The sequence below is a fragment of the Chanos chanos genome, chromosome 7 (assembly GCF_902362185.1).
Source record: "Chanos chanos chromosome 7, fChaCha1.1, whole genome shotgun sequence".
Taxonomy (NCBI): Eukaryota; Metazoa; Chordata; class Actinopteri; order Gonorynchiformes; family Chanidae; genus Chanos; species Chanos chanos.
In genome coordinates, this window is record NC_044501.1 from 36,892,990 (window position 1) to 36,913,564 (window position 20,575).

At 41.2% G+C, this 20,575-nt stretch overlaps 3 protein-coding genes across 5 annotated transcripts in view; 1 reads left to right on the plus strand and 2 right to left on the minus strand.

Moving 5' to 3' along the window:
* The window catches only part of LOC115816647 (diacylglycerol kinase delta), a 57,678-nt gene extending 57,635 nt beyond the window's left edge, over nt 1-43 (plus strand). The window contains exon 29 of the mRNA XM_030779678.1: nt 1-43. This exon is cut by the window's left edge and continues 522 nt beyond it. The gene's annotated coding sequence lies outside the window, so the exon portion shown is untranslated.
* LOC115816651 (cysteine and histidine-rich domain-containing protein 1) overlaps nt 1-10,365 on the minus strand; it is a 16,639-nt gene extending 6,274 nt beyond the window's left edge. The window contains exons 1-11 of the mRNA XM_030779683.1: nt 10,302-10,365; nt 9,310-9,359; nt 8,625-8,681; nt 8,180-8,334; nt 7,659-7,762; nt 7,236-7,288; nt 5,882-5,952; nt 5,301-5,403; nt 4,937-5,056; nt 4,180-4,242; nt 3,552-3,841 (exon numbers count right to left, since the gene is read on the minus strand). Of these exons, the coding sequence (XP_030635543.1) occupies nt 3,552-3,841; nt 4,180-4,242; nt 4,937-5,056; nt 5,301-5,403; nt 5,882-5,952; nt 7,236-7,288; nt 7,659-7,762; nt 8,180-8,334; nt 8,625-8,681; nt 9,310-9,359; nt 10,302-10,365 (1,130 nt within the window). The remainder of the gene's footprint in view (nt 1-3,551; nt 3,842-4,179; nt 4,243-4,936; nt 5,057-5,300; nt 5,404-5,881; nt 5,953-7,235; nt 7,289-7,658; nt 7,763-8,179; nt 8,335-8,624; nt 8,682-9,309; nt 9,360-10,301) is intronic.
* A 7,096-nt stretch (nt 10,366-17,461) lies between these two features.
* The window catches only part of si:ch211-200p22.4 (phosphatidylinositol-binding clathrin assembly protein), a 34,740-nt gene continuing 31,626 nt past the window's right edge, over nt 17,462-20,575 (minus strand). For all 3 annotated transcript variants that reach the window (XM_030779679.1, XM_030779681.1, XM_030779680.1), the window contains exon 19: nt 17,462-19,402. In XM_030779679.1, the coding sequence (XP_030635539.1) occupies nt 19,388-19,402 (15 nt within the window). In that variant the 3' untranslated portion in view covers nt 17,462-19,387. The remainder of the gene's footprint in view (nt 19,403-20,575) is intronic.

A 20,575-nucleotide genomic window follows, 5' to 3' on the forward strand; every position in this document is an offset into this window, starting at 1 on the left:
AAATTTTGCTTTTTGGAAAAAAAAACAAAAACAAAAACAACAACAACAACAAAAAAAACTCCTCTCACCGCCATTAGAACAACAAAAACTGAAAAAAGGTACACATTTATAATCTGCAGATGCAAGGATTATAAATTATATATATAAATATATATATATAAAAAAGAGAGAAATAGCATCTTGAGGAATGTATTGTGGACTTGTACTACTTGTCAATATTCCCGCCGTGTGAATAACAAAATGGCAAGGTCCTGTATCTAGCTATTCAAAGCCGCTATGATACCGCATGCTTTCCCTGCCTACTCAATCTTATCGTTCAAAATGAAAAAAACTGGTGCCATCAAAGTTTTATTTTATATTTTTTTTTCTTAAAGTGTCGGCCAAGTTGTGATATCGTACCTCTAGTGTGTCCGTGACGCTGTTGTTCTAGAAGCTTCGGTGATGTATGTTCGTGCCAAGTTCGCTTTGAGCACAGTGGTTTACAGTGAACCGTAATGTTATCGGAGGATTCTCGTGAAACACAAAAAAAAAAGAAAAAAAAAAAGAAAAAGAAGAGAAAAAAAAGACGCTGTGTGTCGTGCATTTCAAAACGAGATTTTATCTTGCCTTGCACTTTAAAGGAAAATCATCTTTTAAAAGCAAACTTAAAACTTGTGTGTTGTTAAGTTTCATCCAAGTCATTTTAGTGTAATTCCAAGAATATATATACATATATATATGATAATGATGTTAATAATAATAAACTTCCTCCCTATTTATGGCAAGCCATAAATAGGTGTGCGTTACGTACACAGAACAGAACATGTAGTTAGTCTTAATGAATGATACACGGATATCTCTCTTTTCAGGATGTCATCCTATTACCTTATGTAGAAGTTGATAAGCTTCTCCACTTGCAAAGACTTGAACTTTGGCGATACAGTTGTCTGACTATGGGCCCTTCAACAGTATTTAATTCAGGAAGATCACAAAGGATTAAAGCAGTAGTTCACCACGTTTATTAATAATAATAATAATAATAATAATACTAATAAAATCATTTAGTCATACATGTATTGCTGTAGATTTACGCGCATTGTTTTAAAGTGCATAGCTTCACTTCTGAGAGATTGATAGCAGGTTCATACTTTTTGCCTGTTTGTTTTTTAGTCAACGCTTACTCTAAGAGTGTGTCTCGACACTTCCGCCATACTTACATGCAATCTCTTATACATCTGTATTACCTCGGACATAACGCACACCTGCTGTAAATATTTCAGACAAACATCTATGCACTTGAAAACTTGACTGCGATGCTGAAAGGTTGGAGGAATCGTGGACAGCGCTGGTACAAAATGGTGGACTACCGCTTTAAGGGTACCAGGGATCAGACGTAATGGTACAATGAAACTCGTTATTTTTCTCGTTATAAGTAAAAACAAAAACTTTCACTATGTGTGCAAACCAAAGTATTACAGTATTTATCAAAAGGAAAAAAAAATGTACACACTCGGTCTTAACGCAAGGCTTGGCGGAAAGCGATGGTGTGGTTTTCGCAAGAGCAAGCGCCCGTGCTTATGCTGAAGTATTATCGGATCATAGTTGTGTTAGACGTTGTCGAATTTACATCATGGTCCACAGTTTAGAGACCCGGCCCTCGTCTCAGTTGTGTGGAGTGGTCTTTTGATGATAAATGACAGTTAATGTGCAAAAACAGGTTGAGAAAACGATGAAGTTCAAATACCAAGCATCACAGCAAAACAGGTCATCAAAACCAATCTGTCTTTAAGAAAAAAAAAGAAGAAGAAAAAAAAAAAGAGGATAATAGTTATTTTAAAAGTTTACTGAAATTTATTGAATTGTTAAGGCTACTGTTTACTTTTTATTGTTTACTTTCTAAAAACAAATGTTATTTATCTATTTTATTTAATTTTTATGCCATAATATTGGCAGCCTGGCTTCCAGAGCCTAGTTCTCTTCTCCTGATATCGCAAACACATTTACCAAAAGAATAATCCAGGTTTGTTGCTGTAAAGTCAGAGCAAAAATAAAGTGTGAACATTGCTGTTTTTGTGGCTAACATTTGTATTTCTCTTGTGTCATAATTTCTATGCATGGTGTCCAGTTTTCCCAGTTCCCAGCATAACATATATATATATATATATATATATATATATATATATATATATATATATATATATATATATATATACTTGCATTGTAACATCAGAGAAGGTTGCAGTTAGTTGTGAATTAATGAGTTAATATGTTCTCACAGCACGATAAAGTCAACACATAAAAGTCATACAGTTAATGGTTACTTGAAGTGTGCAGTTCAAAAATTGAAAACTACCAGGCCACCAAAATTTTCTGGGTGGGTGGGGGGGGTGGGGGGTGGGGGGAATAGATGGACTGAATGGGACACACAGGCGACGTCTGTGGTTATAGATTTTACTTAATTAGTGGAAATGAATCAATCAGCTTTAATGATGATTGGTTTAATGAGGGGGCAATGGGATAATTATTTAACAGGGCGTTTGACAAAAGGCCGTATTGATCTCGTAACATTGGAGGATTTGATTTCGTGTGTTAAAAGCAGGTCACGGAAAAGTGCACATCCTATTTAGGGGTCTTTGTGTTTTGTTCATGCATCACATTTCATTTTGGCTCAGTGGCAGCCTACTAAGAATTTTTAACAGGGTTACAATTCACCTTTGAAAAACAAAATCCTTCCATTTAGAAAACGCTGTACAACACATTTATTCGACAGACAGAGCTTTATTCAGAGTTCATTACATTCATTCTGACAATTGAAAAAAAAAAAAAGTATAACATGGAAAAAATGATCACAGATTGAGTTTATCAAAACATTCATTTTCTCCTCCTCTTAGAGCTAAACTACAGATCTGCACCAATCTAAATACACTGTAGGTTTTAGTGGAAGCATTAGAGGGTTACAAACCCAACAGAAAAACACATTATTACTGTCTTTTTCACATCCTCTTTAGACTCAGATTCACTCAAAAAGAAAATAAACAAACAAACAAACAAACAAAAACTTGTTAAGACGAGGCAGTTTCCCTATCTCAAGTATGAGAAACAGATTCCAGCTGATGTGATTTAAAAAAAAAAAAAAAGTTCTCAACCATATAAACAGAGCAAATAATAATTCTGCTCCAAAAAGTGAGTTTTATATGCAAACAGAGGCCTCATATTTGAGAGAATAAGTTCTCTCTCACGACTGCTTCTGTTTCTCTCGCAAACACGATATGCAGTCACAAAAGCTCATGGATATTTGGGTCAAACGTTGCCGCGTTGACGCGGAGGATCCTGGGTCGACACAACATCGGCCCAAAGAACAACTGAAATGACAGGCTATTGTGGCAGACCTTGAAAGAATTATAGTAAAGCTAATGAGACCAGCTGTCGCATAAACATTTTACTCATCAGTGTAAAACATCATAGAACGTATAAATTAAAAGCCATATATAAATTAACGATCCTACCGCTACCTAAAGGACCGAGACGACTACTTTGATTTACTACTGGGTGTTTCCTTTGGCTCCTCCAACTGCGGCGGCTCATCGTCCTCTTTCTCTTTCTCTTTCTCTTTTTGTTTCTTCTTTTCCTCGTCATCGTCATCATCATCCTCCCAGTCGGACTCGCTAATGTCGTCGTCGGAGATGTACCAGTCCGGCTGGACGTTTTCCGTCTCGGCCGAGTTGAGATCGTCGGTCTCCTCCGGTTCTGGTTTGAACTTGGGGTCTTCCAGTTTTCCCCAGGCCACGGCGTCAGCCTTCCTCAGGCTTACCTCGACTTTAGCCGGTACCATGCTTATGAGACTGTTCTCCACGTCGATTACCTGAGACAACAGGCAGTGAGCACAATAAACAAAGACAAGGAAGACAACACACCATGAGAATATGTATAACATTTCCAGCATTTTTCAGTCATTGCGCTTGAATAGCTATACGGATTATGAAAGATATGGAGTATAGAGACACATTTCTCGTACCAGACTAGACCAAGGGACCAGAGAGAGGGAGAGAGAGAGAGAGAGAGGGAGAGAGAGAGAGAGAGAGAGGGAGAGGGAGAGAGAGAGAGAGAGAGAGAGAGAGAGAGTAAGAGGGAGAGAGAGAGGGAGAGAGCGAGAGAGAGAGAGAGAGAGAGAGAGAGAGAGAGAGACCATCAGGCTCTTACCCCCCAGAGACGAATGTCCTTGTGAAACACTTTCTCATTCTCAAACTGGATGTGACATGTCAGCTACAGAAATAAAAAAAAGAGAGAGAGAGAGAGAGAGAGAGAAGAAAAACAAGGCCATTTCAGCTCCTTGTACACAGATTTCTATACGGTTTCTGATCATCTAATTTTTCTCTCCTTGTCTCACCAAGAGACTATATTTTCAACTAAAACATATTTGACAAGGAAAGTTCTCATCAGTAAATGTGTACGTAAAAATGTACAGTTCCTGCACCCATATAGCTATGTGTGTGTGTATATATATATATATATATATATATATGTATGTATGTGTGTGTGTGTGTGTGACTACCACAGTGTTATTGTAACTTGCATCTTTTTTCATACAGACGGACTTGGACCAATATCAAAGCACACACTATGACTCGGACTGGTTTTAAAACTGGATTTACAGACTGGTTTTAAAACTGGATTTACAGACTGGTTTTAAAAAGGCCCCCGGACAAGTGTGTTCCTAAACGATAATGTGCTTCTCACTCCTGAGGGCCAAAAGGACTTAGGTCCAACTGCTCTGCATGTTTTCAATCTCTCCCCATTCAAACGCACCCATTTAAACTTAATCAAGGGTTACTTCACTCAGGAGTATTAGAGCAAGGAGAGGTCAAACATACACAGTGCTGTTGTCCTCTAACAGCAAGATGGGGGGTTGGGGTTGGGGGGGGGGAGTGATTCGTAAGATATTAGGATGACCACTCACCACTGTACGGTTTGCTTCCACATAGGAATGCTCTGGATGGGCGTTCTTAGCGTATATTGTGACTACCACCTGATTGGCCGTCTGGTGCCAGTCATGTCGACACGCCACCTTCTTCTTATCCTGTCCACCAATCAGAGCAGTCCATTTAACACGGGCACAGAAAATGAGTAGTTCATTACCATACGTAAACCTACACATTATAATCATTTTCAGAGATCTAAAAATGCGTGGACTCCCCTTGAAATCTCTGCAACACAAGCATTCGCAATCAATCCTGAGGCTGGAAACAGTGTCCAAGTCTGAGTAGGCACACTGCTCTAAGCCTGTTCATGCAGTGCAACTTTAAAAGGCCCAATCATTTTACCTGTTTTGGGATCCAGCGGTGTTTGCCCATGGTGCATCCCTTCTGATCCAAGAATGCGTTAAAGTCAGTGGTCTTTATACAGCAGCAGCTCCAGTACTTGTACCTGGGGAGGAGGGAATTGAAATAGATCTTTACCGAGTGGGAGACCTAAAACTGGCGTTACTCCTGTTCACTGTATTATTCGGAGACATAACTTCAAATTACTCAGTAGGGTTCCCCCGAGTCAGCTGCTTTAAGGTGAATTCACAAGTTACTAACTGAATATATTCACACACAAACATAAGTGATGGTGACTCTTGTGGTAATGAAATGTAAAAAAACAAAACAAACAAACAAAAAAAAAACCCCACGTTTTTTCATATAAAAGTGCACTGGATACGTCCTTAGTATGCATAATCCTCGCATTATGTTTTATCTTATGCTTTGAGTTCTGGTGCTGCTTTTTTTCAGTGCTCAAAGTCTCTTTACAAATTGTAACAGAATTACGGGCGGGCCAGTTGTTAGACTCTTCAATTATCTGCAGACACTCTGAGAACTCTTTCTCGTGTTCTCTCTCATTTTTTTTAAAAGAGTGTTCTTACCCCTCGTGGAATACTGGTGCACCCGGGTGATGAACACAGACCTCCAGATTGGTCTCTGGCCCTTGATAAATCTGGGGGAAGACATCAAAAAAGGATTCAGCGATCTACACAGACAGTGTTCTCCATCCTCAACTACACCTGAGAGATTTCTTCCCAATGACTCAGCATTTTTCAACGGGCATCTTCAGTCTACATCACCATACACCTGAGGCTCTTCTTCATAACAACTCAGCGATTTTGAAGAAATAAATGGGCCTACGTGACCGCGCACCTGGAAACACGTTTAACAAAATGTCTACACTCCTTTGTTCTCTTAGTAATACATAAGTCACACGAAAAAAAAATATATACCAACTAACGGATATGACTCATAGTCCTAGTGTGAAGTAGATCGTAAATTCACGATCATTAAGAATCGAATAATAAAAAAAATCCATAGCGTCGTCTTAATGTGATGACTAATCTGTTTAAAGGAAGAATATTTATCGTCACAGTTTTCAGACAAATCAAATCACTGCGAAGCTGAAGCGTTGACTGTAATACACCCAAGAGTACAGTCAGCGCTTTTGTTAAAAAGCGCGGAGGATGACCGTCGTGAATGTTTCTGTCTAACCGATACCAGTCGAATTTTTCTCTGGAGAGACAAAAGGCTCTATGAAGCTGAAATTAAGTAAATGAGCAGACAGAATGAAATTCATCAGAGACAATGACTGTGCTGTTCCTTCTTTGAGAAGACACGGACGGGCAGGGCATCTCTGCGGGATAATTAACAACGACAGTCAAAACCAATGACCTTTCTCTGTGTCATAGCCTCGCTGTTTCCCACGTGAATAGATGTAATCTTTTTTTTCTGAAAAGTTGAATTCCCTGGCACAGCGCGAGAGGTTACAGGTTGACCACCAAGTGTGAACCTGAGCCACCATGCTTTCTTTATGATAGACTTCATAATAATACACCCTGGTCACCTTACAGCTGTGCCCCTCATTTACCAACTTTTACCCCCTCTCAAAATGTACATGTTCTCCAATAGAGTGATCGCTCATCAGTGCTTTGTGCTGTCGCCCAATTTCACCACTAGATGGCGCATAAACGCCCACCTCCACATTGGAACAATTGATATTTGTTCTATGAGAACTATGAGAACTGTCATAGCATTATGCTGTTGTTACAGCGACGTGTCCTCTCTAATGCCGCTCATGTGATTCAGAATACGCCCAAGCGTGTGCGCTGGACCGCGGCTTGATTCGTCCGAGCTTAGAAAACCACGAGCCTTTATTTTACAACGCACAGCAAAAAAACCAAAAAACAAACAAACAAAAAAAAAACAACAGAAACACAAAGAGGAGACACCTACGGTTTTGCAACCGGAATTCTTGCATTTTGTCCCGGGCATAACAGCTTCACTCGCTGCAAGGAAGAGAGAGAGAGAGAGAGAGAGAGAGAGAGAGAGAGAGAGAGAGAACAGAGAGAGGGATAGATCAAATAAGAGGAAGAACAGAAGAAACTTCTTTACTCAGATTAAAAAAAAAAGAGGGGGGGGGGGGCGAGTGACAACATGACTTTTTCAGTTCAGCAGGCATGTGATAAAGAACTGAATTTCAACAGAACTGAATGTCTTAATCCATATCACAAGAAGAAAAAAGAAAAAAAAGAAAAAAAAAGAAGACAGAAGCGAGAAATGAAGGGGAGGAAGTGGGTGTGATGAACGAACGCTCTACGCGCTGAGAGCAGGAGGTGGACACGTGTAGACGTCTCTGTCCAAGTTACAACTCCTCACCTTTCTTCTCCTCTTCCAGTTTCTTAGTCATGTCCATTTTCTCCACGATTTGGGCGAGGGAAGGAGAGACCTTTACCCGAAGCTTTGACTTTGGCTCATCGGGGCTGAGAAAGGACAGGACGTAATAAGTCAACCCTCTCCTTTATCTCTCTCTCTCTTTTTCATATCACTTCATCCATCCGTTTGGTGGATAGGTACTGTATCTAAGGTGTGGTGCTTCTTAAATAGCATTTTAATGATACTGGCAGAGTTTTCTAAGACGAAACTATCTCAAACATGAGGATGTACGAGATATGCATCGAATACCTTAGGAGGTTAGATGAAGACAGAAAGAGACGGTGCATGAAAGACAATGTGGGTAATTAGAAGAGAGAGAGAGAGAGAGAGAGAGAGAGAGAGAGTGAGCGAGAGAGAGAGAGAGAGAGAGAGTGAGTGAGCGAGAGAGAGACAGAGACAGAGAGAGAGAGAGAGAGAGAGAGAGAGAGACAGACAGAGAGAGAGAGAGCGAGAGAATGAAGTACCTGGGTCTCTCTCTCTGCAGAGCCTCAGCTGATTTGGGGCCCTGGTAAATGATCTCTTTCTCACTGTGCTGTGTCACATCACCCTTGTCTGACGTCACCTCCGGCTTCAGAGGCTCCTGGGGCTTCTCGTTGCTATGGCGACCTCGAGTACAGCCCTGACAGACATTACATGCATATAATTGGACATGTCAATCAAAATCACACCTAGGAAAGAACAAACTCCAGCTATTCCCCATCGTCATATGTGAGAGATAGAGTTTCAGAGTTGTCACTGCCTTTTGAAATGATAGATGAGATTGAAAATGAGGAAGAGTAGGTGTCGTCCAGTTTGTCGTTTTTACGTTGTTGTTTGTGTTTGCTTTAATAACCAAATCCAATTAGATGTCTTGACAGAAATGCTGACACTGAGAGAGTCGAGAAACGAATGAAACTCTTGTTTGCTCACCTTGATTGACAGGAACTCGGAGAAGTCTGTGGTCCTTTTCTTACAGCAGGACCAACCCTGAAAGAAAAACCAAACAAAACATAACAAAACCAAACCAAACCAAACCCAACCAAACAAAACCAAAAACAAAACCAGAAACAAAACAAAACAAAGCAAAGCAAAGCAAAGTAAAGCAAAACAAAACAAAACAAAACAAAACAAAACAAAACAAAACAAAACAAAACAAAACCAAAAACATTAATCCATGAGAGGAACTCTTGAGATATACTGAATTATGCCAGATTAGTCCACTTCACCTCATTACAGAACACACACGCCCTCTCTGATTGACCTCTGCCCTCTGTGTTTTGTTTCAGCTCTAAAGAAAAAACGGCTGACTCATACAGTTGAATTGTACATTTATTTTCATCAGGCATGCTAGTGCAGGGCTAAAACTAATTTACGCAAGGTCCCCGCTGCTGGATTGGGAAACACTGCTTTCATGAATCCATCATCTCCAGCGCAGACATGTCTCGGCTCTACAAAAACTTATAATTGTGTGCAACTTTTTGTTTCTTAACTTTTCCTTCTTTTTTTTTTTTTTTTTCAACTGAATTAGCATCATTCAAGTCTTAGTACATAGAGACGTTTGTTCTGTATGCGTTGCCAAAAATAAAAAATTCCGAACTGTTTATTTTGATCGTACCTTCAGGGCATCGTGAAAGATGGGTACCCCAGGGTGGTATCGACAGGCATCTGCAGGTGGTACGGGAGCAAACGAGAGAGAGAGAGAGAGAGAGAGAGAGAGAGAGAGAGAGAGAGATGTCGTGTTATGTACGGAGTGTGGAGGCAGTTACACAACTGAACAAAAGGCAGCAGCTCATGTTTCTGCTACGTGTTGTTTCCTACATTTTCTACACACATTGTGTATGCTCAGAGAAAGACAGTAGACCTTGGGGGGAGGGAGTGTGTGTGTGGGGGGGTGATGGGTTTAAAAAAAGAGGAGGTGGGGCTAGCCTTTTAAGGAAGTTGGTAACAGTTGCTAGAAGCAGTGGAACCCCACTGTGTACCCAGACACGTGGCGAATCAGAATTTACCAGAACATTCTCTCTCTCTCTCTCTCTTTCACAAAGTCTTTCTCTCTCCCACTAACAGACACAATCCAGACTATTCCACCTGTCACTCACGGTAATGAACATTATCACATAACCCGCAAAGCTTTAATTAAAACCTGAAGTCACACAGCAGGTGATCTCGATTCATTCTTTTCTGAATCAATCAAACTTCACGCTTGCCCCCATGAGACCACACAATGTCCATTTACACCTGCTGTTCTAACCACCTGTCTGAAGTCATCCAAGCCGCAGACTGCCTGTGGTCACTGCACTTTAGAAAAACTGAGCAATTTTTCAAAACTGAGAACTACAGAACCTCAATCGCATAGAGCCAAAAATAGAACTCGTTCAAGAAGTTCGATAACGTTCGCTCAAGAGTCCAGAGATTGTGAATAACTTAAAAAAAAAAATACATATATGTTTAACAAGTTTGTTCATTGGTGGTTACGTAACAAAGGACAGAGTCTGATAGTAAGCTATGCTGTGGACCCATTCACTGAGAACGGTGTAGTGAGAACTCCAGTGAAGTGATCACTGGCACGTTTGTGATTGAAAAGAGAGACATTAAAAGCGAACGCCCTACCGTCACAGTTTTTGTCCGGATCAAATCTCTCTCCGCAGCCTTTGTTGTAACACAGCAGAGTCATGATGGTTGGTTGGCGGTTCGTTTTTTGGTTATTGCTTTATCCTTGTGCAGCTTCACGCTCCTACCGCTCCCCCAGGGGCCTCCTCGTCGACTTAAGAGCTCCTTTTTGCCCCTCCAGAACTTTCAGAGGGACGACGTGAGAGAGAGAGATCCAGAAGGGACGATGGCTTTCCCGGGGTAAAGTGAGAGACAGGGGTATCAGCTCTGGTGAATGAAGGTTATAAATAGATTCTCTCTCATTCTCTCTCTCTCTCTCTCTCTCTCCATTCACAGCTGTTAGGGTTTATCTTGGGTGTCTGGCATTCCTTCAATCCAACCTGGGGGACATGGAACGGGGGGAGGTGAAGGGAGGCAGAGGGGGTCAGTGAGTGGAGCTGGCGACTGAACCATGGGCATTTTAACATGATCATCAACAACAGTGTATGACTGAGGTGTCATTCATTTTATCTTAGTGCTGCAGAGTAGGGGTGTTGTTGATGGGATGGTAACTGAAGGTTTTTTTTGTTTGTTTGTTTGTTTGTCTTCATGGGGGCAATAATTTTACCGTACAGTGAAGTCTTCAGAGAGAAGGATTTTCTGTCACACTCTTCAGACAGGGCAAGAGGAAGGAGATTCTGGTTGTGAAAATGTACGGGGTGCTAGGAAGGACAAACTGTGCGGCGCAGTTAAATGGCAAAATAGGAGGAGAAGACAGAGTCAGCCATGTCAAATATTTAGCCTACGCTGAGATGAGGCGCACACCGGAGGCCGGAGTGACAGTCAGGAAAGCCGATGTGTTAAAAATGTGGTTTCTTTATTATCAATAAGAAATTGGTGAGTGAAGGAGACAAACTAATTTTAATCACAAGGCATTCATTCAGTCATGGTTCAAGTTAAAAGCTTGCAAACCACTTGAGATTCTTCACAGCTACAGGCAACACTACAACAGACAAAAAAAAAAGAAGAAAAGAAAAGAAAAGAAAAAAAAATCAAATCAGTTACAAAAAACGACTCGGGCAAAAATGCACAAAATTTTTCAAATTTGAAAATGAAAAAGAATAAGAATAATTATAATAAGAATAATAATACCAGACAAGCAGAACAATCCACTGATAAAACAAGGACAAAAAAAAAGAGAGAAACTACATTTAAGAGCGCACCCATTTAGACTGACGACAACAACAACGGTTTAGGCCTACTAAGAAAAAAAAAAAACAAAGCACCAGAATTCATTTGATCTTCGCAAAATTTTACACGGAGTTTGGAAACTGCAATATCCAGGCATGTCAGATAGAAATCAGCACGTGCAAGAAACCGAAAAAATAGGGGGAAAAAAAATTAAAATATCAAATAATAAATTTAGCAAGATCTTTCAAGTCTCTCCCTTGGTCCTGAATAGGGACTGGCATTACGGCCAGGGGGAAATACAGTTATCAGGACAACAGCACAGGTTTCAATAATTCATTTATTCCGAACATCAACTCCACGGCGTGACGTTCCGTTGTCGGCCAACTGTAGGCCTAATTCGTCCAGTTTAAATAAAGGTAATCTTTTTGGTGCAAACAAATGCAGATTCGAGAAACAGTTTTTGTGTATCAACACACACTGAACACTAATCACTTATGCATTCAATATCAAAGAGATTCACCCGGCTATTTACCCCCCCCCCCCCATTTTCCCCCATCGAGAGAAGTTTCAAGTTAAAACAGGGAGCATTCCATGCACACAAGACGAAAACAAAGCCCCTCAACGTGGCCAATAAAATAAAACAAAAATTAAATAAATGCTCAAGAAAACGGTTTTAGAGATGACGAACAAAAAGACTGACTGTGATGGGTTGAATTAAAATGGAATGATATTAACTCATTTCACTGAATTAAACTGGTCATTTTCTTTTCATCGTTTCTTACTGGCGTATTTGCATTTCAAGGAAATGGTATTATTCCCAGAGCAAATCATATTTTTTTTGCCCGGTAACTACAATATTCCGGTCCAGACAATACTGAATCAGTGCCCATTGTCTTCACAAATCGCAGTAAAATAATTCACTAATAGACCAATAGACCATTATTTCGCACTTTTTAACAGCTAAAAAGGACGGTTAGACAAACGTGTCTCTGAGTTTCCAGAACATTCTGAACGGTCTGAAAGCTCACTGCCTCAGTTCTGACTGAGCGACGGGGGTGATATGAATGCAAAGCCGACAGCAGCCAGACAGAAAGTACCGCAACTGTGTTCCAAATTCAGAGGAATCTGTTTTTTTTTTCAGTCCTCCAAAATATCTCAGAACCGTTGTCCATTATGCAGCACGTCGAGAAAAACACTGATCTGGAATTTACAGGGAGGTAAGAAATTGGAGCTATGGTTACCAGCCAATGTTAAATAATTCCACGAAGATTCCAGCGAATGCTTTAAGTTTTGACAAAGCACTTCAGCGAAAAAAAAGAAACTAGAAATACAGTTTTATCCTCCCTTTGTTATTCCGGAGCTGAAAAAGATAACACGACGGCAGCAAATCGGATCCGATTATAGACTAACAATTTAGTCATAAAAATACCAGATTTCAGATCAGTGATGAACAGTCAAACAGTCTGGCAGGACACTAATTAAAGCTGATCAGTGACGTCAAGGGGTGGAAAAAGTAAATGTAGAAGTACTCTTGCTAAAAAGTACTCTAAGTAGAGTTAAACTGACAGCCGTTTTTGTAAATTGTAAATGAGTGACTGTTTTACTCTTATTTAGGTAGTTTTCAGGAGGGATACTTTAACTCTACTTAGAATATTTTTTTTTAGTAAGAGTACTTCTACTTTTGCCACTCCTGGTGACGTCCGTCTAAGCAGAGTGCTCGCAGTGAACGTTTAATTTCATCGCAGTGAATAAGACTGAAACAAAGTCAGAAGAGCGTTGTAACGGACGTTACAAACGGACGCTACCGTCGTAACGCGATAATGTGACGTCGACATTAAATCAAAGAGAATTTTTGATGCTGTGCTTCACGGAATAGTCTAAAGTTTCAGTGTGCTACATTACACTGCTGTAAGCTACTTTGGCTATTGATGGTGCCTGTCATTGACGAAGCTGTTCCTGGCAGGCTATAGAGAACAGGTCTGCTGTTGTTAAAGGGTTAATCTTATGAGTATATTCCTGTGAAACAGATTCTAAAATAGAACCCTCGCATTCAGTGACACAGACAAGGATAAAGCAAAGTGCTTTAGAAGGTTCTAAGAAAAATAGGAATCCATGACAACCCCGCAGCCTGTGTAACAAACGAAGGCGTATGAGGTTCGATATCAAAACAAAGAAGCACGATAACTCATGTGAGCACTTCAGGAGCTCAGTTGTCGGTTTGGCTTCGAACTGTTATTCTCTAAATGTTCTAACTTATGAGGTACATGGCTTTAACAAGAGATAAAAGAAACAAAAACCAAACAACTTAGGAATGGAAAAATGAATTTTTTTTTTATTTTTCTTCAATAAAAACTGAACAAAAATGAAGTAAAACAATAGCCCATGATTTCTATAATATGCTGTTTTTCCATGCTTATTAAAATCCTTACATTCTGCATAAATAAATAAAAATGTACAAAGGGGGATTATTAACACAAACATTTGGAAGGTGTGTTCTCCAATTCTCCCTGTTTTGGCATTAATGGCAAACTAGGAATATAAAAAAAAAAGAGGTTAAAAAGAACAAAGAAAACGCAGCCATTCCTTCCCCTGGGTAACAGATATGAAGAAAAGTGTTTCTATGGATATATATCTATATATATATAATGCAAATCTCTCAAGTTCAGAAACAGAATCACAAAATTAAAAGGAGGATAAAAAATAATCATCTTGCAGAAAAAAAAATGGATATATACAGAATGTGTGAGGCAGCACTCAAGAAGTCCAAGAAACATGTAATATGTATAGAGAGAGAGAGAGAGAGAGAGAGCGAGAAAATGACTGACAGAAAGAAAAAGAAAAAACTAGTCGAGGATTGAGGGGAAACAAACAAGCATGAATCGTGAAGACGTCGCTGAAGATTCCCTGATGAGTGAAAAGGAGTCTCTCGCGCAAGTTACCAAATTTCTCCTCAAGAGAGACAAAAAACCCCCCCCCCAAACAAACAAAACAAAAAACCCAACCTAAAGGGCCTGGAGGAGCAGCCCAGCCAAATCAGCGGAAGTGCTTGGCTTCACTTGATTTCACTGCCAATCAGAGACGCCGCAGTAAAGCCGTGCGGGCGCACTGAGCCTCAGTAACGGAGACGGACGAATCGGTCGGTCCGGCTGGTCCGTGACAGCGGGCCTTACAGAGACCCTCTAGGCCTCGGTTAAGTCATTCATCTACAAGAAGGTTTGAGAATCACCTTATCCAAACTGCTATGTAAAAAACCCCCCCCCCGCAGATAGTGCACTTGCTCCTTCAGAGTTTTGGCACGTGGGGGAGAAACTAGGATAGGAGACCTCAAATGTTCCTCCTCAAATGGTCATTAACTGAGGCCCGAGACCGTATGAAATCTGTATATAAAAAAAAAAAAAGCCCCAGCGATAAAGCTCCAGGACCTCAAGTACCTAATCGACTCCTGACCATACACACAGCTGAGGTGGCATTACTGACTGTCACCAGCAGGTGGAGCTGCAGCAGCAAAAGTCTTGCCCACTCCTGCCCCCCCCCCCAAAAAAAGAAGCTAAATAAGCCAGAGTGGAAACTTAAACGTTGGAATTTCTGCTTCTCGGTGCCAAATTCAGCGACATGGGCAGTGTGCTGATGATGCGAACGTGCACTTTGTCATATGACATTAGCAGGCTTGTTACTTTAAAGGCAGTTTTTTTTTGTTTTTTTTTTCAAAACTCCTCATCTCCACGTCTTCCTCGGTCAACTTTGACCGTTTCCCAGGCCGCGAGAACCACGCCCGCTGGACACGTAAAAAAAACAAACAAAAAAAACATCAACAAAAAAAAAAACAGACTACACAGAACGACATGCTTTTATTTAAAGGGTTTAAAGAGTTACCCAAATAACACCCAAACACAAACAGGGAACCATGCTCTCTAGCCCAGGAGTGACGGTCTAGTGCAGATTAGACCGGATACTCGCTTAGCCTTTCAAACAAAACCAGATCGAGCTACACAAACAACCTCCACGACGCAGGCAGGACTGAAATCCATGCAGAAGATAGAAAAAGCGATCAATAAACACAGAGTAATAGAAATGAACTCAAACGAACAAATAACGACGACAAAAAAAAAAAACCCTGATCAGTTCTGAACACAAGACATGTTAAAGTCTGAAAAGCTGTGCTCATCAACCCTCTGTGTCCAAAAAAAACAAAAAAAAAACCCTCCAAAAAACAAAACACTCATTTTTTTTTTATTAACGACAAGATTCTTATAAAGGACTGGAAGTCTCCATGGAAACCCTGTTCAAGTGTGCGCACGCGCGCACACAAACACAGTTTTGAGACGTTTTTGCTCGTCTCAAAGTCTCCACAGCTCGCATGAAGAAAACACTTGCTCTTCCCTTCGAAAACCCAACTCCACGACATCTGAAAAACGATAAAAACCAAACCACGGATCAACTGGTCTGTGTAGAAAGCACTCTTGCTGTCTGAGACACACTGATATGTGAAGAATTATCAAAAGTACAGAGGTTTTATTCTCAACCTCTCTCTCAAAAAAAAAAAAGCTACTTATTCCAAGCAGAAACACCTATCTGATGACTGACACACACACACACACACACACATGCGCACACACACATGGGATGAGCACCGACACCCTTAAGATATCAGGGAACGGTGAGATGGCACGGTTGTCAGGGGCGACAAGAGTTGTTCTAGATCTATCTACAGGCCAGAGTACGAGAATAGGACGGGACACGTCACAGGAACCACTCATCTCTAGACTACGACTGGACGTGAACACGAAGGACCACGGGGGGGGGACATATGAGTAGACCAGCACGTGTGCTTTGTGTCAGGAGGGAAGTGAGATACCCTGTGATGTTTAGCAAGTTGGCCGAAACGGTTCATTCTGTCCTTGGCTCATTTGAAATAGTCCTTATAATTCAGTGGTCTTTCGTCATGACAGAAAAACAGAGAAAAGGTGAACGAGGTGACTAGAGGAGGGAAAAAAAAAAAAAAAAAAAGCAAGCCACTGTTTGTTCATTCTTTAGCCTCCCTCCCCTCCACTGGCTACATTCCTGAAATGGTGTTTACAGACCTGGCTTAGGTGCAGTTCAGTTTGCAAATGTCAATTCTGAACCTTGAGTTCGGGTAAAAAGGGAAAAAAAAAAAAAAAAAAGATGCATTTGGGATGGGATAGAGCACATACGACAGACAGAAAAAAAAAAAAAAAACGACAAACGCCATCATGATGAATAACAACACAACCACCACCATCACCTCCTCTTCCTGCACTCCGCTCTGAGATTCCCACATGGGGGAAACACACACACACACACACACACACAATGGGAAGACACACATACCAGCCTTAGGGAACATGTTTATGTAAGCAAAGGAACAGGGAGATGGGTGTACTGACATTTCCCAATCCTCCTTGTCTGGTTGATTTAACCCCATTTTCTCTCAGGCATTTCTCTGGGTGGGGGGGGTGGGGGTGGGGTGGGTGTCAGAAAATAGGGTATCTAAAGATGCAAAGGCTATATCTATAATGGAAAAAGGACAGAACCCATCTAGCACTGTGCAGAACTGAGACATGATCAGGCTATTGAGACAGAGAGAGGGAGAGAGATAGAAGCAGGGGAAAGAGATTAAAAAAAAAAAAAAAATTATACACTCACACACACACACACGATCTGTGCATTTGAGTGGGAGAGGTCAAAATACAGGGCATTCATTATATATAGGTGGAATGTGTTATAGATTTTTGTTTCTTTGGTAAGGGGCACAAATTCTCTGCAAAGCTGTTCTGTTTTATTTCATTTTTAACTGAAACACTACGGGAAATTTTCCAGTGCACGCCTGGCAGAAGAGCATCACCAATATTCCAACGTGCCTTTTAATCTGCCGACGCGTTTTCAGCATAATTTGCTGGAGACTACAAAAAGTACAAATGTTCAAGTATGTCTTTGTGGTGATTTGGCGACTCAGACGGGATCATAGTTCGTAACTATTGGCACAATTATATTTTATTTCAAAAAACAAAATTTGTTCAACAAAACTGGGTGGCATGTACGAGCAGATAAATCCATCTATCCACTGCAGAGGGCGTACATAATCCGTCAAATTACAATCCACAGAGAACAACTGCTATTCATTTGGCAAATCGCGGCAGTGCAGAAATGCCTCTGCCGACCGGTTGCTTCATTCATCATTCTGATGACTAAACGCTAACTGGAAAGTTTGAACATGTGTGACAATGTAGAGAAAAAAAAAAAGTGTGAGGGACACATTACATATCATTCATGCTTGCTTTCTTAAAAATAAAAACAAAAAAAAAAACCCCAAAACAAAACAATGTTTTTGTTTTTTGAACAGGCCATGTTTTGTTTGTCATTATCTCTTTCTCTGTTGGCAGCTGATTATGTTCAGTGGATGGGGATGACATGGAAGATTCAGAGCTAGTAGCTCCGACACAAATACAAGCCAGGTACACATTTGAAAAAAAAAAAAAAAAGAAAACACAAAATGGATGCAAAGTAATCATGTATGTGTAACAAGAGCTCAATGGCATAATTAAAGAAAAAAAATCAACAAAACAACAGAAAAAGAAGAAGCGAGTGAAGTTGGGGTTAAATGCTTTTTATGAGAATCTGGAGTAAGTGGTTTTTACATCCAATGTCACCTCGTGAGTGTGTGAGAGACGCTCACCACGTCTGAAACAGCGCCCCCCCCCAATCAAAGATATCTACCCCATTTGACACACACACACACACACACACACACACACACACACACACGCGCGCGCACACACACACACACACCTGTAACCAAAAGGATTCCTTATGCCTAAGGACATACACAAATTTGAACTACTGACATTTTTAATCTGTGCGGGCAGAGACCAGCTCAATGTAAAGCAATGGTTTGTAACACATGCGTAACAACACACACACGCATACACACACACACACACATTTGTATATGTATATATATATATATATATTTATAAAGTGCTTGGAGGTGCAAAACAACACGACCACTGACCTTAAGGTATGGGGCAGTTACAAACACTGGAATGAAGCAGACACAACATGGGTGTTGGTCAGAACAGAGAGAGAGAGAGAGAGGGAGAGAGAGAGAGTGAGAGAGAGAGAGAGAGAGAGAGAGAGAGAGAGATCTTGACTAACCTGACAGACAAGCTGAACATTTTTATGTTTCCTGTGTGTACATTAAGTCCAGCGAGACAACAGAGCTCGAAGAGGAAAAACTCAGTAACAGATTGGGAGAAAAAAAAAAAAAAGAGTTGTTTGTTTCTGTCTTAATGCATCGGCACCAGAGCTAAACTAAAAGAACGTTTTTTTTCCCTCCACTTTAAAAAACAAAAACAAAAAAACCCCATAAAAAACAAAAAACCAAAAACGTTGTGACGGTTCTGTGCTTGGGAATGACCTAACACTATATCTAATGCAACATTTCCCCCTTCCCATCTGACTCAACATTTTACACTTAGTCATTAGAACCCCGCAAAAAAATATTTCAAATCTGGGAATCTGCAAATGCCAAACTGTGTGTGTGTGTGTGTGTACGAGGAAGGAGGTGGAGCTGTTTCAGACAATGAGGTGAAGTTTTTTTTGACACACAAACACACACGTGCACATACACACGCGCAACACACACGCTCTCACGCACTAAACACCCCCCCCCCCCCCCCGCCCTCTCCCATCCTCAACCCCATTTTAGGAGCATTCTCCTCTCTCTCTCTCTCTCCTTTTCCTGAATCCCTCTCTCATTTTCGTGCTTCGTCCTGTATTTGGTGTGGGTTTGTCGTTCGTCTTCATTCGCCTGTTCTCTCGCTTGCTCGTTCACTCTCTGTTTTGTTTCGCTTTTTCCGATTCGCCGGCATGTTTGGCACTGGACTGGCCTGTCGGGACTACATAAACTGCATCTGTGAATTATAGAGATCAGACACACACACACACACACACACACACACGCACAGTCAGTGAAAGTAATATCGAAATGCACAACCATTTCATGCTTTATACTATTGCAGTCGCCCTTATTACTACTACTGCTACTGCAATTTTATTTTTACAGTTTGGCAATATTCCTGCCGGGTCCACTCATAAAATCAGGCTATTCTAAATTGAAAAGAAATGAGTGCTCTTAAGCAGAGTTTTGACTGCAGGTCCAGGAGGGGAAGGGGAGAGAGAGAGAGAGAGAGAGAGAGAGCGATAAAGAAGCTAGCAGTAACTGAAGTGTTTTTTAACATTTCTCTTTGAGTGTTATGAGCTCCAGCATATGGAGCGGAGCACGGCTGTCTTAGAAATTGCCCGGTATGGATCGCGCTGGATGAGTGTGAGGTGAAAGTCCAGACACGTCTCAGAGGGCGTGGGCGCGACGTGGATGGGCGGTACATACAGAGGGAGCTTGGGGAGACTGGTCTGACATGCTGAGAGACCTGCGCCGGCTCCTAAATATTATTACACCTCATCAGCTCCTCACCAACGTCATGCGCTCTGGGTTTTGGGTTTGTTTGTTTTTTTTAGTTTTAGCCTTAGCTGCAGTATGAGTAGCAAAATTAAGATCACTGATCTAAGAACAGCTGGGCACACACTAGGAGAGTCTAAAAGCTGTATCAGTGAGGCGTTTGGGACATGGGTCGGATTACAGGAACAATGTGAACAGCGGTGAAGGGGCTGGTGTGGAGTGCTTTAACCGGAGGGTGGAGGTGGTGGATGAAGATGACACTGGTGTGGAGTGTGTTAACTGGAGGGTGGAGGTGAAGGGGCTGGTGTGGAGAGCTTTAACCGGAGGGTGGAGGTGGTGGATGAAGATGAGACTGTTGTAGAGTGTGTTAACTGGAGCATGGAGGTGAAGGGGCTGGTGTGGATTGCTTTAACTGGAGGGTGGAGGTGGTGGATGAAGATGAGACTGTTGTAGAGTGTGTTAACTGGAGGATGGAGGTGAAGGGGCTGGTGTGGAGTGCTTTAACCGGAGGGTGGAGGCGGTGAATGAAGATAAGACTGTTGTGGAGTGTGTTAACTGGAGGATGGAGGTGAAGGGGCTGGTGTGGAGAGCTTTAACCGGAGGGTGGAGGTGGTGGATGAGGATGAGA